General features: G+C 46.3%; 1 protein-coding gene across 3 annotated transcripts in view; it reads left to right on the top strand.

The window, feature by feature from the left end:
- LOC146801783 (E3 ubiquitin-protein ligase TTC3-like) overlaps positions 1 to 16,877 on the top strand; it is a 1,211,260-nt gene that overhangs the window by 680,086 nt on the left and 514,297 nt on the right. For all 3 annotated transcript variants that reach the window (XM_085621275.1, XM_085621274.1, XM_085621273.1), the window contains exon 32: positions 10,486 to 10,641. In XM_085621275.1, the coding sequence (XP_085477401.1) occupies positions 10,486 to 10,641 (156 nt within the window). The remainder of the gene's footprint in view (positions 1 to 10,485; positions 10,642 to 16,877) is intronic.

Below are 16,877 nucleotides of genomic sequence, written 5' to 3'. Positions count from 1 at the left end.
GGCCGACTCTGCCATCCAAAGGCTCTTGGCGGGGCTCCACCCTCCTCCTCCGCCTTATCCTCCTCCTCCTCCTCCGTCCCCTCCTCAGTGACTTCTGAGTTGTGTTGATTCTTGGCCTTCTTAGGCTGGTTGGTCTGGCTGTGGAGTGTGTTTTATAGCCATTACGTCCTGCCTTGGGACTTAGGCATTGTTGGCTGCTGGACGGCCCTTGTGTTGATTGTGTGTAGTTGTTGCGCAGATTTGGCCCTGCGATTGGGCCCTCTGCTTTGCTTGGGCTGCTTGTTAAGCCTTCTGCGGGGGTGTTTTTTCTCCTCGTGTCTCTTTGTTTTTTTTCCTCTGCTGCAGAAGTTCTTCCAAAGACGGTCCCCTATCATGGGACTTAACGTACCCTATGTGGGGTGGTGTTCGCTGTTATATAGCTTTCGCTCTGCAAGAGGGGTCTGGTCACCTTCGGGTGCCTGTTCTCCATGGCATTTAGGTAGGTTGCTTTGCTTCCTGAGGGCGTGTACGCGGCCACTCGTAGTGGTGTGCCCGGGCATCTCCTCCTCTCTCTGCTCCTGTCCCGAGGTCTGGGATGATTGTTACAAAGATGAAGAAAACGCTGATGCAGGTAAGAACATCTTTATTCCACCTCCACAGTTCGCCCAAACAGCTGCTCTCTTGAGAAGGTTAACTCCAACATTCTAAGGAAGCCTCTCGGCCAACAGTAGGAATATACCAACAGCGGAAGGAGGAGGGGGTGGGAAGAAAGGGAGAAGAGAGGAAGGTTCCAAGGGAAGTAAAGTGTATTAGAGGGGGAAGAATATATATAAGGTAAGGGAATGTAATTATAACACATCTTCCCCCTAAAAGGAGGGGAAACAGAAGTAACATTACAGTCAACTTAACCGTTAAAATAATGAAAGTCTGAACGGAAGCTCCAATTAAAATGCCTCCTTGTTATTATACTGAGGATGGTTGCTGGGAAAGATGAACAAGGGAGATCCGAGACAGGTTCAGGGGATCTGGTCAGTCTATCCATGCTCCAGCATTGACCATTCTCAAGAAGGACAGTATTCTGCTTAACCTCCACAATCTTCATTGGTTCAAAGAATTTTGATTCACTCTCCCCACCACCATCTGAGGGGAAACGGAGCAATTAACTTTCTTCCGCATACGTGTCTTCCCAGCCGAATCCCACCCTCGTCGCCAGTGTTACAAAGACGAAGAAAACGCTGATGCAGGTAAGAACATCTTTATTCCACCTCCACAGTTCGCCCAAACAGCTGCTCTCTTGAGAAGGTTAACTCCAGCATTCTAAGGTAGCCTCTCGGCCAACAGTAGGAATATACCAACAGCGGAAGGAGGAGGGGGGGAAGAAAGGGAGAAGAGAGGAAGGTTCCAAGGGAAGTAAAGTGGATTAGAAGGAGGAAGAAAATATATAAGGTAAGGGAATGTAATTATAACAATGATCCTACGTTCTCCCTTGCCAGGTGTTGCCTACTCGGCCTTTCTGGGGCCTCGGGCTGTTCTTCTTGCTTCTGGTGGCTGTTATGACGGGCAGGTTGCCCTCCGTCTGGAGTGGGTTCGCCTTCTTTCCTCTCGTTTCCTTGGGCCCTCTAGGCTTCTTCTTTTTCTTCTGCTTTTCCTGTCTTGGCATTGGGCGGAAGCTGTGTTGCCTGGTAGGGGAGGGGGGTGCTTCGGCCTCTCCGTCCTGCCCTTGGTCCCTCTGCTGTGGGTGTACGGGCCTCTTCGGACTTCCTTCCCTCCTACATCCCCTTGGGGTTGGTGGGGTTCTGCTTATGAGGGTTCCCTTGGCCTGGCAGGGACACGGTTCTCCCTGATCCACGGATCTGGTCCCCTGTGGAGCCTTCTGTTCTGCTTTGGCTGGTGGGGTCCTTTCGCAGACCCTCCTTCCCGGGGGCTATTGCTAGTGTGTCTATTCTACGTGAAGGAATCTGCGGCTAGTAGTCTCTATCAGATGTACAAGTTACTTACCTTCGGTAACAATGTATCTGGTAGAGACGATTCTAGCTGCAGATTCCTTCACGGCCCACCCTTCCTCCCCTATTCTGCGAGGACCCTTGGGTTGGTCTTTGGTGCTCGCCTCCCGGTGGGGGGCTGTGTCTCCTGTGAGTGCCCTCCTTGTTCTTGACGGGTGACTCTGTCTGGGGGCGGTTCATTCCTCCTTGGTTCTTTGGAGGATGGGGTTCCGGTGCCCTGCTGCTCTGGCTACTCCAGGTTTGGGGGGGATTGCTTTCAAACCCTGTTCTCCCTCCCCTCCCTTCCTTCCATTGCTATCCTCTGATAAGGGTCATCTGGCCATGTCTTGCCCTTGTTCCTTGTGGGTGGTTGCCCTCTAGGTTGGGGTGACTTGGAAGTTGGTTGTCTCTGTCTTGCGACTGGTCCCATTCCTTGCTCAGGATGGGGGGAGTGGGTTTACTGCATGTGCGATGACTTTTACGCATGTCCTTTGCCTCCGGGGCACGGGGATGGGAAGTTGACTGTGCTGGCAGGGTGACTGTGCAGGCTTCTGCTTGTTCTTCTTCTTCTTTCTTCTGTCCCTGCCCTTGGGATCTGCGGTGTTGGCACTACTCTGGTGGTGCTGTTAGTCACTGTTTCCTTCTAATTTTTCTGGTCTTCGTACACTGGTCCCATGCTTCCACAGTTTTTTATCTGGTGGTTCTGCGTTGTGGTGCGGAAAAGTTCTCAGAAGAAAACTGACGTAGGCGCGCCGGGGTGGGTCTTATGTGACCTCGCTGACGTCACGTATGCAGACGACGCCTGGGCGGAGTCGCGTAATGTCGCCCTGACCCCGGCGCACAGGGATGCTGTGGCAAAAACGTTTCCGGATCCAGTCTCACGCCTGGGGATAATTCTACGTGAAGGAATCTGCGGCTAGAATCGTCTCTACCAGATACATCGTTACCGAAGGTAAGTAACTCATACGTTTAGCACATTTTCTCAGCCAGCCAATCAGGATAGGGGGGGTCTCTCACCCAGTGATATAAACCTTAGAATGGGCAGAATTTCACAATCTAGGGTTGTGGTATGTTTCCTTGCAGGCCAAGGGTAATGCTTGTGACAAAAAGACTGTACCAGAGTTTTGCTCTTGCTCTGAATTCAGTGTATTATCGGAGTACACACTAAACCTATAATAAACCCATACATGTCTGGACCTCCAAAAGAACACAGGGCCCAAGTTCCTTAGGTGGATGTTCCTAGGTAGGGGTGACTGAACGTCATAGCCATGTATTGGAAAAAAATGTTGCTAAATTCTGACAATCTTCAAATTCAGTGTGTTCTACCAACAGCGAGTTTTGGCAAGGGGGACCTAGCTTCCACCAATAGAGCCAGTAGGTCTGATAAAATTAGAAACTATATAGTTCTTATACTTTCCATATAGTCCTGAGTTTGATATCTGTCATCAAATGAGCTGTGCATCATAAACAGTGACTGCCACTATTTAGTGATCTGCACTCATATTACATTATTGATTGTGCTGACTACCTTCCCTTAAAAAGAACACACACATTAAGTATAGCTAGACTGCAGTCAGTCAGGGCAGCGTTTCCTCTGTTACCTTTCCATGGTTTAGATTTATGCATATGAAAAGTGCAACAAATATTGAGCAAATAACTACACATTTTTAATCTTCAGTCTGCAATGAGATGTTGATGCAGGATTTGAATGAATACATTGCACTGAATGTGCCGGAAAAAAACAAATGGGACCAGATGTTCTTTTAGCTGCTTGCAAAATACTGGTCATCATTTGTGATCAGTATTTTTGAGAGATCTTTTTCCACAGGTAAGACCTTGAAAAGAGGAGCCCCCCAAGTAGAATTCCTCCCACAAAATGCATCAGAGGCAGGAGTTCTCTTCTAGACATCACTGTTCTTCCAGTGACGAGTCTGAAAGGTGACATTATCAATCTCCAACCCTGACCACACTGTATTTTTAAGAGCCGGAGCTGGCTTTGGAAAGAATGCATTGTGGTATTCTGTATGTCATAGCGATGCTTTGCCTGTGTCATCCAGTATCTCTCGCTCATTATTATGTCTTAGGATTGTTCTAACTGCTACCTAGGTTAGAGAATTTAATGATTTGAAGGAGGTTCCAAGACCAGGGGCGGTTGAGGCAGAAACTGTGATACATGTTTACCTGGCTGTAGGATTGGATGGGTCCTGTTATTTTGGAATAAACCTGCTCATTTCTGATGAATCTCCTGAGTCAAGACTTCTTATTTCATGCAATGGAGATTCCCACATTGGCGTAGTCGGCAGCTGGACCAAAGAAGGACCCAACATCCACAACGCTCTGCTTTTACTTTTATACAAGGTACTGTGGTCTTTGATTTAGGGGCTGGGAGCTTTCGCCGTGAAGTTCATGATAAGGGTATTATGTAATCGTCACAGGCTCGTCCCTTGTATTTTATTTCATTTTTTTCTTTTTTTTTTAAAAAGAGAAACGCATTCATTCAGAGAACCCTCCTCACACTAAATTTCATTTGGGAGTCTACCTTGTTGAACTGCAGTGTTGAAGCGCAGTGACTCGTTGTGTGCCATATCCAAGTCTCACGCTTTCTTTGTGGAGTTTACAACTGGAGCTATGACTTCGTTGCCTCAAGGGAGATCAAGGGAGCTCTTCATCCATCAATCTCGCTGTGCTAATGATGACGTAGTGGAATCCTGCAAGGGGATTCGGTGAACTACTAGCGTCGTCATTAGCGTGTGAGTAAGTACGTTGGAAACGGAGTTTGACCAAAGTGCGTGTGGCTCACTGGCAGCAGATTCGTCATGGAAGAAAAGTGAATAATAAACACGAAGGTGATTGTTTTTCTTCAGGCTTGCACATAGAAGGTTTCCAAGTAAGTGTCCAGTCAGACAGTGATCGGGAAGCTCCGTTGCAAGGACAACCCAGCGTCTTGTTTCAAGATCTCCGGTGGTGCGTAAAAACACAGCGAGCTGTGGGAATGTCTTTCTTTCGCGCATGCGTATGAATTGTCACCAGGTTAGCGTCTAGCCTCACTGTGATCATTCAAGGCAGTCACGCTGTGCGAGGACACCCAGCGCTGTGTTCCTGGATCTACTGTGGATCTACAGTGGAACCTATTCCACTGTGTGGGTATTTTATAGGTTTAATTGAGTATGGTGGGAGATATCTATCAGGGAAGGTGTATGTCTCCAAGAAGGGCGACCGTATCATCAGCTAGTTCCACCAAGCAGATTTAGGGGTTATGTTGGATCCAGGGAGTTCCTCTCCAATCATTCTTAAACAGAACATTCAAACTGTTCTTCTAAATTCTGATGGGGGTGTTCTGAGTGACATTAAAAGTAAATTTCCAAAAGTGTTTAGAAAGGAATTAGGATGTCTTAAAGATTTTAAATTGAACATACCTCTACGTCCTAACTCTCAACCTTCTACTTGTAAAGTTAGGAGTGTTCCCTTAGCAGTGAGGGAGGAGATGAAGATGGAATTGGATAAACTTAAAGATGGTGGAATAATTGATGAGGTCTCCAACACAGAATGACTTGCTCCGGTTGTCGCTGCACGCAATGCCATTGGGTCTCTACGCTTATGTGTGGACTTGAGACAACTAAACAAGTGGGGGGTTGTTGATAAGTATCCATTACCTAATATCATGGAGTTACTCACATTGCTAGGTGGTGCCAAAGTCTTCAGCACAATTGACTTAGCTTCTGCATATCACCAGATTGAGCTGGAAATGTCTTCCAGGGACCTGACTTCATTTATCACACCTTTCGGAACTTTTAGATTTGTTAGGATGCCGTTTGGCTTAGTGTCGGCGGCATCTGTATTTCAATGTGCTATGGAGAGAGTTCTTGAAGGGTGTGATGGGGTTTGTGTCTATCAGGATGACATTTTAATATATGCAAAGGATCACAAGGAGCATAGGAAGGTGTTTTTTGAGGTGTTAAACAGACTTGAAAATGCCAACCTAACCATAAAATTAGAGAAGTGTTGTTTTGAAACCTCTTCTATTCATTATTTAGGGCACACAATGTCTGGTGCGGGTATCTCTCCGAAACCTGATTTGGTCAACACAATTTCTCGCATGCCACCTCCATCTTCAAGAGAAGAACTGATGAAGTTTTTTGGAATGGCTGAGTATTATAACAAATTTGTTGAGGGATTTGCGGAACATTGCTCGAGCATGAGAGCACTCTTGAAGAGAGGTATGGAATTTAAATGGTCTCGGGAGTGTGATGAGGAATTTATTGGGCTTAAGGAAAAACTCTGTAATGCACCTAACCTTAAAGGTTTTAATCCTTCTAGAATTTCTGTTGTAACTACGGATGCAAGTGTTAAAGGGTTGGGTGCAGTGTTGCAACAAGAGAGTTATAATGGATTGGAAACCATTACTTTCATTTCTAGAGGTCTTAAGGATACAGAATCGCGCTATTCGGATGATTGAGCGTGAGGCTCTTGCAGTATTTTGGGCTATCGGGAAATTAAAGAAATTTTTATGGGGTACCAAATTTTTTGTTAAATCGGATCACAAACCTCTGTGTGAGATATTTGGGGAAAAGGGTATTGACCAAGTTTCTGGAAGAATCAGTAAGTGGGTCATAGCTCTTCAAGAGTATGATTTTGAGATAAAATGCATTCCTGGTATTGGGAACACAGTAGCTGATGCTCTTTCTAGGCTGGTAGAGGGTTCTGGTGAAGAAGACGACACAGATGATTGGGCTGAGAGTGACTTGCATGTGTGTTTGGTCAATACTGGCATTATTGATGAGGATCAATGGAGGATAAAGTTATCTCAAGATCCAGTATTATCTGAAGTAATGAGTTTAATTCAGAATGGGTGGAAGAAAAAAAATGCTGGGTCAATTGAAGCTACAAAGTTTTGGGGTGTGAAGGATGAGATGGGAGTGTGTAACGGTATTTTGTTACGTGGGACACGGTTGATACCTCCTTTAGAGATAAGGAAAGCCTTGGTGGACATGGCTCATGAATTGCACTCTGGTATGTCCAGGACTAAAGAGCGACTTTGTTCTTCTTATTGGTGGCCTGGGATGGACTTACAAATTGAAAGGGTTATCAGAGATTGTTTGGTGCGTGCCACAAGTGAAAAGTCGAAAATTGTTAGAGTTCAATCTATGGTTATGAGGGAACTTCCAAGTGGACCGTGGAAAGAGATAGCTCTGGATATTGTGGGTCCCATTCATTTCAATGGACAGCAAAATTATATTTTTGTGCTTTTGGATTTATTTTCAAGGCTGCCCGAGATACAGTTTACATCTGGTATAGAGACTGTTCATGTGATTAGATTTCTTGAAAATCTCATGGCTAGAGAGGGATTCCCAGAGTCAATCTTAACGGATAATGGGGTGCAATTGGTCTCAAAAGAAATGGAGAAGTTCCTTAAGGATAGAGGCATAAAACATAAAAAATGTTCCCTATATCACCCAGAAACCAATGGGATGGTTGAGAGGTTCAATAGGGTGATTAAGGAGACAATCTCTTTAGCAAAAAGCTCTGGAAAAAACGGGAAAGAACAAGTTTTAAAGAAAATTGAAGACTATAGGATGACTCCGCACAGTTCAACGGGTCAGTCTCCTTTTATTCTTTTTAAGGGGAGGGCTCCTTGTACTCAGGTGGAACCTTCATGGGTTCGACGTTTGGGGGATTCTGTGTTTAGTTCTTCTGTCAAAGAGAACACTGAAGGGTGGAGGAAAAGAGAAGAGAACAAGTGTCTAGATAGGAAGGCAAATTTTGATGCAAGGAAATCTACTAAACATACAGAAGTCAAGATTGGAGATAAGGTGATTGTAAGGCTTCCGGGTTCTAAAGTAAGATTCTCTAAACCTATGCATGTGGTTAAAGTGTTTAATAATGCTGTAAGAACAAATGACCATAAGATTTGGAACTTAGGAAGAATCGTTGTGTGTTCTGATTTTAGTGTGGATTCAGAGAATACATTGAGAGATGATACTGTGTTGTCTGATTTCTCAAGCAAATCTTCTAGGGTTCAAAGAAAACCAGAATATTTGAAAGATTATATTTCGTGATTTGTTGTGTTCTATTATACTATTTGTTATGTTTGTTTGTGTATATGTTACAAACATGTTTGACCAACTCATGCTTTTAATTTTTGTTTTTTTGTCCGTTTGTTAACGGAGGGAGGTGTGTGGTATTCTGGATGTCATAGCGATGCTTTGCCTGTGTCATCCAGTATCTCTAGCTCATTATTATGTCTTAGGAATGTTCTAACTGTTACGTAGGTTAGAGAATGTAACGATTTGAAGGAGGTTCCAAGACCAGGGGCGGTTGAGGCAGATACTGTGATACATATTGAGCTGGCTGTAGGATTGGATGGGTCCTGTTATTTTGGAATAAACCTGCTCATTTCTGATGAATCTCCTGAGTCAAGACTTCTTATTTCATGCAAAGGAGATTCCCACATGCATCCAGACATTTTCCAGTGCTGTTGGTAGACCCACGGCAAGTAGCGTCTTTGACCCAGGCCATTCTCTTACTTTTCCACCTCCTCCTTGCACAAGTTTGGTCCCCAAAGAGACTTAGTCTCCATGGCGCTGGCTGACCTCCTTTTGGAGCTGACCATAAACTGTTTGGTGCTCAGGCCTTCTGTTGTTTCCCCAATGATGTTGCTGGTAGGCATAGCATCTGGACTGGCTTTGCAGTTGACTCCTTCCATTTTTAAAACACTCTCAATTTTGAATAATGATTGGGAATTAATGACTTGGGTCTCCTTTTGAGGAAGATCCTTTGTTGAAGTCTCTGCTGTGTGCTCAATAGTTTACCTGTATGGATGCCCTCTTAGACTTCCACCCTGATGCCATTCAGTTGTCTAACATGGTTCCCCACACATATGTCACTAACGAGGCACTCTGCTTCCATATTATACTGATAATATTTACAAAAACTTACAACATACTAGTGGGTTGGAAACCTCCCCTGATCTTAAGTTGGATTGGCCCTCCAGTCCTTCTACTGAGTAGATTCCCTCCTTTACAGTGATGTCTGAAAGCTTACCAAAGCGCTGAAAAATCAACTTCTGTTTAAGTGTGCAATTCTAGATTATTGAGTAAGATTCTGCAGCCTGCCACTTGTTCCTCAGAGCTGCTTCTGTCATCTGGCATCGTACAAGCACTTTTCCGTTCTTGCTGTGAATCTGGGAACAGGAGTTCCTTTCTGCCCACCCTTCACGTCAAAATTATGCAGAGCAGGGTTTATCGTCCAAACACAAGTCTCTTCTTTCCCCTTCACTTCTAAGGATATGCAATACAAGTGTATTGATGCTAAGGGAAAAATAATCTTTATCCCTGTGAGTCTCTGCTTGTGCTCCTCTAATGCCATTTGGACACCTTCGTCGCTGTTAAGTCAATTTTTCTGTGGATGTCATGTGAACCTGATGTACATGCCACACAATGGCTTCCTGTATTTCATAGGAGAAGCTGATTCATAGCTGCAGCGCCTCATTTAAAAGCATGTACACTATGCCTGTCTTCCCTAGTGCACTCTGGGGCTCTTTGAGGTTTCAGTCCATTCATCATAGGCACCCCTCTACAACTGTTAGACAGCCACAGCAGTTTGACAGCTTTAATTCACGCTCTGGTAGATATAAGTGTCTACTTGTAGCAACCTGGCAGGCAGTCATTTCAGACACTTGGATTCTCAAAATTGTTAAGACTATTTTCACTCTTCTGTTTGGAAATGATTCCTCACATTCTATCGATCTGTTCTTCCATGACATTTTATCATGTCAAAATCCTTTTCAAAAAGGTGCTGTATACCTTCTGTTTTATGCGTGTCCAACACACACTTGCTTGCAGAAGATTCATGCGCTAAGGAGTCTGTGGGTACATCTAGAAAGATTGTTACTGAGTAACTTCTTCTTCACAGCTTTCATTATAAACGTTAATGGGAAAACCGTCAAATTTGGTATTCTGGACCTGTTAACATGTAGCTGTTCAGGGATCTGCATGTCAGACTGGATAGCGTTCAGTTGTCCTCTTGATGACACTTATTCTTCCAGTTCTTTTTTGCAGCAGCGAGGTGTTTCTAGGTAAATCTTTTCTGATATTACTTGAGATATTTAGGAATGTTTTAGTATATGTATACAATACCATATTTTTGATTAATTTGTGAGAGAGCCTCCGGGTCCCCCAAAAAATAATTAGGTGTGGCGTTGAAAGAGAGAAAAGGCACTGAACATATATAAAGATAAATGTTTAGATAGAGGATCCTAACAGGGAACTTGGCTCAGAGCTTCGGGTAAAATGTGTTGTATGTATGAACGTCAATAAGGCCTGTATTGTTTCTTTTGTTGAATCAGTAAAAAGACTTAATAAAAAAAAAAAAATCATTAGGTGGTTGATTTTTTTTTTTTTTTTTTTTTTTATAAAGAAATTTGTCACAAAGAATTGGGGAGATGGATGGAGTCTAATAACTGTTTTGGAAATGGTGTTGGTTTTTGCGACTTTGATATGTCAATGTATTATTTTTTTCTTTACAGAATGTTTTTGAATTCCAGTGAACCTTTTGCTGTCCCTGAAAGTCTACGTAATCAAGTGGATGAATTTGAATCCTTGTATGAAGGGGTTTCAAGCAGCGATGCTTATCAGAGGCTAATAGATAACACAGCAGACCTTACGCGAGAGAGCTTATATGAGTATGGGTTTATTGTTTTATCTGTGACACAAATGTCATTCTTTGAAAACTATTTGTTTATTTTGTATCTCTATATTGGAAGAAATCTGTGTTAAATTAATGAAAATTATCAAATTATTGATGTGAATTTGAAGAAAGATTAAAGTAGTTGCAGCTATGTTAAATCATGTTGTTTTTATTGAAAAATGCCCCCTACCTGTAAGCTTGTACTTTACCCTGGGATGATATAACTTCCTGTCCTGGCTAACGCGTTAAAAATAGTTTGGTTGCTTTGGCACCCAGTTCGACCTACAAGATAGATTCCTTCGACAAGACAATGTCTTGAAAATGAAAAAAAAAAATATTTGCTCATAAACACAGCATAGCATTATTCCTCTGCCTCAGTTTATATGATGCTCTGCCAAGCAGGGTTAAATGTAGCATTTTGTTTGTGAGTGCACATCGCTGACAAAGTGGGGTTGATGTTCTCTGTAGAAAAGTGCCTCTCTTAGACATTTTGCCCACTGGTACTGATGCTTTTTTCTTAGAAGTGCAGTGGGTCCCTGTTAGCCAGGCCCCAGTGCCAATGCTCATTCCCTGAAAACTACACACATGTTAATTGAGACCCAATTGGCAAGTACTTTAGCGCTCTCGCAAGACCTTAATAAATGATACCCCTGGTACCCAGGGCATTGGTACTAAAGAGGGTCCCTAAGGGCTGTAGCATATATTATGCCACCCAAAGGGACCCCCCCACATGCAAACTACTTGCAGATTGCCATTGCAGAATGTGTGAAATGGTGCAAGCTATTTTGAAAAACACTACATTGCCCACTTCCTGTGTGCAATGCCCAGGTACACTGCAGGTACTATATGTAAGTCACCCTTACTTCAGCCCTATAGAGATCCCTAAGGCAGAGTGCAAAATATTACATGTGAGGGCACATTTGCATGAGCCGGTATGCCCCTGTGATGCCTAGTTCCATTGCTAGTCATTGCAAGTGTTTAGGAAGCAATTTTATGAACATGTACTGGGCACTGGTCATTACGAGGTACACAACTACATACTGGCTTCACTGAGAGTAAGGTTGTTTGATATCAAACACCATGTCTTATTAAGTCTGTACTGTTGCTAGCATCAGATTTATTGGGACAGGCACTCCAAGGGCACATTAGAGGTGCTCCATGCAGCCCTACTAGTCTTAGTGTGTTGGTTTCTTCCAGCCTGTGACCACAGACTGATTTCTGGCGCCCTATGAAGGAACAATGCCTGCCTGGCAGAAGGTGTTCTCACCTCCTCCAGTTGGATGGCTAGCAATTTAGCATATCACGACCAGAGACTTCAAAGCATTTGCTGCCTTTTGACATACAGCCCCGGCTTCCGCCCAGACCTGAGGAGCACCACCACCTTCCCTGGGGCTCGTTTGACACCAGAGCAGGCGGGAAATTAGTTATTCAGGAAGTGTGTTGCTCCCTCAAGCTAACCACACCCCTAAGATGAGCTACCTGATGTGAACAGTTAGAGAAGGGTTTTTTTGGGGGGGAAATGGGGAATTCTGGGTCTGGGTTATGCCCACTCCTCACAGGAAGTGGTCATATAGGGGATGTAGTGGTAGGTAGCTCATTGGCTACTCCCTCGTACTCCCCTAAAACACCCATACATTGCTTAATTGAATATTTATGCCCCCCTAACAGCAGGTCCACTGATTCAACTTTCTAGGAACTGAAGATGACAAAGAAGAGACATTACAGTGAGAACCAAGGACCTGCACAGAAACTGACACAAAACCCTACCTTGCTGCTTGCTACTTAAATTATTATAACATTTGCAAAGACCTGACTCGTCCTGCGGCTGTGCATCCAACCCAACATTTGGCGGGCTGTCCAGCACTTCAACAGCAAGCTATCATCTCCTTTGGGGTGGCGGAGCCATCCCCCTGCATCCACAGGCACCGACCACATCTCTTCGGTTCACCGCAGTGTTGACCATCGGGCCCGCCAGGGGAGTATCACTTCAGGAGGAGAACTTTGTGGCTCTGAGAGGTCAGCACCATCTCTCAGCCGAGTTAAGAGACACTACATTCTCCAGGAGCCCCCCGCACCAATACCCTGAGTATCGGGGCACTTGCACCAGCCAAGGCTTGCTTTGTGTCCAACCTGGACACCACCACCTTGGAAGCCTTCCTGCACGTTGAGGGATAGCTAGACAGGCGAGACCTACGACCAGAGTGGCCCTGCTGTTTTGTTTTCCTTCACTCGGCAGATCTACCGACAACCGTGAGAGCCTCGAACACCAGTGGCCAGCCAGACAAGACTCTCTGCACCTGAGCTGCACAGCTGGGGTCCACAATATCTGACTGCGTTCCCTTGGCCCAGGGGTCCCCACGACCTGAGCCCCCCCTTTGGGTTCCCCCAGACTTGCCCCCAAGTCCCTCCTTGCAGCCCTTACTTCAAGTCCCATTGACTTCAAAGGTATAGTGCTCAAGGCTACCATTCAACCAGCACGTCTGGACAGAGGCAACTCAGGGCCGGTGAAGCGGAACTGCTGGTGGTACTTTGCACCTTGGCCCCTTAGCACCTTAAGTCCCGATGGACTATGTGTTTTTTTCCCATAGTATACATTCTAGCATTCAAGGCTTATGCCTAAAAACCTTTATTTGAAGTATTTTTCTAACTTCCTCTAAAAACAATATCTCCGCTTCTGCTATGTTCCCAAAGATCTTGGTGCTTCGGTTTTCTTATTGTGTGTGTGAACCATTTATTGACTGTCTGGAACTGCTCGCGTAGCTGCTCGCAACGATTGTTCTTCCAGTCCAAAGTATCGTGTAAATCCCTCAAACAAAAGAAGTCTAACAAGTCAAAATGCTCTTCGACTTCACTGTGCTTGTCTAAGTCCTTGGATGAGGGGCGGGAACAATGACACAGTTCGAGGCTTCATTCACTCACTTCCACTGTGGAGCCTGTGCCTGTGTTTTCTCTGTGTTCCCAGAGTTTCCCAGAGCAAGAGCGAACCCTACCCAACTAAGAGTTTTATGAGAGTATGCACCTCCTATTTGGAAGGTCCTACCCATCTAGAGGCCTTTGTGCCCCATTGGGCCCCAAAGGAGCTCCTACTGGATACCCTCATGCCAGTCTGCCTCATGGATCCAGTGCTGGATCTGGAGCAGCTCTATCCGCAAGGCTGCAACCTTCTACAGAGTCCTCTCCAGTGCCATTGTTCCCGGTGCCGCCACGCCGACCCCATAGTCATCCCTTACTGTGATACAGAGCCAGATCAACGTTGTTAGACTCTGGGGCCAGCTGGCACCATGCCTTCTGAGTCGGAGCCAGCACCCTTTTCTTTTATTAGACCTGGAGAGGGGGCTGATTGGGAGTGGCATGAGGAAACCTATGGATTCCACAACCCCCTTGATGAAGCAGAGGACAGCTGGTACGAAGAACTGGTTTGGACATCTCACCAGACACTGGCTTAGTCAATTTTCCCACCGTGGCTATGGAGGAGGGAGCCTCTTTTGCAATGGTGGTGCAGAGCACGGCTGATCTCCCGCACATTTTACTGCCCTCCATGGCGTTGAAGATGAAGGTCTTTATAGAAGTGCTTCGAGCAGGAGTTTCCCCCTCCGAACCTTTACTCTAACTTAATGAATCCCTTACAGATGTCCTGCTTGAGGTCTGGTCCAAGCCTTGCTCAGGAGTTCCTGTCCACAAGACAATTGCCGGCTGCCATTATCCTGCTCCTAGGGACCCCAGTTTCATCATCCAATACCTCACCCCAGAGAGCTTGGTGGTCCAAGCCTCCACTTCCCCGAGTTAACCCAGTATAGGGAATCCAAAAGGCTGGATAGCACTGGTAAGAGGCCGTTTTCTTCCACCAGCCTAGCACTGCAATTTTCTTTTGTGCTAATGTACCCACACTGTGCGGGATTCAGTTGCACAAGTGCTGCCCATGGTCTTGGAGGAGGCCCGAGACATACTCACCCAAGCTGTTGCTGACGGGCAAAATGCAACGGAGTTCATCATTTGATGTGGGATAGATTGACTCACTTGGCAGAACGATTGCGTCGGTGGCACTGACACACCACACCAGGTTGAGAACCACTGGCTATTCGGAGGATGTCCAGGCTTCCCTCATAGACATGCCCTTTGATGACTCTCGCCTTTTTGTCAAGAAGGCAGACTGAACGCTGGAGCGCTTTAAAGACAGCCAGGCTATGGCAAGATCTTTGGGCCTATCCATGCCCCCCCGTCCACCCTTTACCAAGGTGACAGTGTTGGTTGCAGCACACCTGAGCAGGTCGGGGTCCCAGTCTTCCCCTCGATGACTGGCTTTTAAAGATGGGATCGAACCAGGTGGTCATCTCTCACCTCTAGACTATGGCGAACAGCCTGCACTCGTTCAATAGCAAGGTGCCTAAGTCACACCTGCCTCCTTCTCAGACGCTCTCTTTCATTGTAGCCGTTTTGGATACAGTGCAGTTTTATGCCTATCCTACTGAATGTCAAGTACAGGATATTTGGTGTATGATTCTTATGTTTCAGCCTGTAACCTGGATTTTGGTGAGACTGATTTTGAGGCGACCTTCCCCAACCAGATGTCACAGTAGTGAAAGATGTATCACTCATGGGACAGGGTGACCATCTGGGAGAGATAGAGATCAGAGAACTCTGGTCTCTGGCGTAATCCGGACTGCACATCAAAAATGCTGGAGCTCCAATCCAATTGGCTTTGGAAGCCTTTCTACCCTCCATCCTTTGAAGGATAATACAGGTGTTCCCGGACAACCCCATTGCCATATGGTACTTGTGAGAAAGTGCCATCTTTCTTGCATGGTATGCCCCCACATTCTGCTGAATTACTGATGTACTTTGACTGAGTGTGCCCTGGGTTCCTGCCAATCAGGTGCCCAGGGACTGTGTCCCTTCCCTAAAACTGCATTCAAGCCTAAATCCAATTGGCATCTCTGTCCACATGTCAGCCCCTGGTAAATGATACCATAGGTACCCAGGGCACTGTGACCAGAGTAGGCCCCTAAGTGCTGCAGCACTTATTGTGCCACCCTTAGAGGCCCTACCTCTGACACAGACACACTGCCTTTGCAGGCTGAGTGTCCGGGTGCAGAATAAAACAGAGACGACATGGCGCACATCCCTGTGTGCCATGCCCACAAACCACTGCCCTGGCATACATCAGTCACCCCTCTAGCTGGGTGCCCTATGCCGGTGCATGAGCACTGTCCCCTACAGTGCCCAGGTCCATTCCTGGGCCCTGTAAGTGCAGTGTTGCCATTAGAGTATATGGTGCTGGGAGGTCTACATTACGAACTCCACAGACACCATAATGGCTGCACTGAGACCTGGGAAGTTTGGTATCAAACTTCTCGGCACATTAAACCCACACTGATGCCAGTGTGGGATTTAATGCAAAATACACGACAGAGGGTATCTTAGAGATGCTCCCTGAAACTAACCAACAACCAGTGTCCTGACTGAGAGGCTGCCTAGGCTGCCACCCAGCAGACATGTTGCTGGACCCCTGGGTAGAGAGCCATCTGCTCTAGTGGGCCTGCAACAATGCACATCCTGGGGCGAGGTGCTAGGCCTCTTCCCCCAGGATGGGCAGGAGAAGATTCAAAGGCATGCCCCCTTTGTGAGCTTCTCCAGGCCACTTTCTGTACTCAGCAACTCGCCCCCACCGGTTCTGACCCCCACTCTGGCGAGAAGATCGGCGGGAAAACGGAAGTGAGGAAAGGGGGTGTGCCAGCCTCTACCAACCCCACCCCTCAGGTGGGGGAGGCGACGTGAAGCACAACTCGGGGCTCTTGCCATCTTGAGGATGGGGAGCCCTACCCAATAAGGACTAGGCTCCTGCCCCCCTCCCACTGGAGAGTGCCAGGATAGGGGGTGTACCCACCCCAGGGAAGGGACCCATTGGTCCCTGACCTTTACCCACCTGTAACGCCCCTAAATTTAGTATTTAGGGGCACCCTGCACCTTCCTTCCTCAGATCCCGATTCTGAAACAAGAAGAAGAAGAAAGAAGACCTGCCGTGCAGCTGCTAACAAGAGGACGACACCAACTGACTTGGCCCCATCCCTACAGGCCTGTCGACCCTCGAACCTGCTCCTGCTAAATCCCGGCGTCTCCATTGGGCCGCAGCCTCGAAAACCCTGGAGGACCTGACTGCCTTGCTCATCTAAAGACTGGGACTCCCACGAGCAGTGGTTCTGCTCAAACAGCAACAACCCCTGGTGCCAGCCA

This window comes from Triturus cristatus, chromosome 8, assembly GCF_964204655.1.
Source record: "Triturus cristatus chromosome 8, aTriCri1.1, whole genome shotgun sequence".
Lineage (NCBI taxonomy): Eukaryota > Metazoa > Chordata > Amphibia > Caudata > Salamandridae > Triturus > Triturus cristatus.
This window is presented reverse-complemented; position numbering and strand designations above follow the sequence as displayed.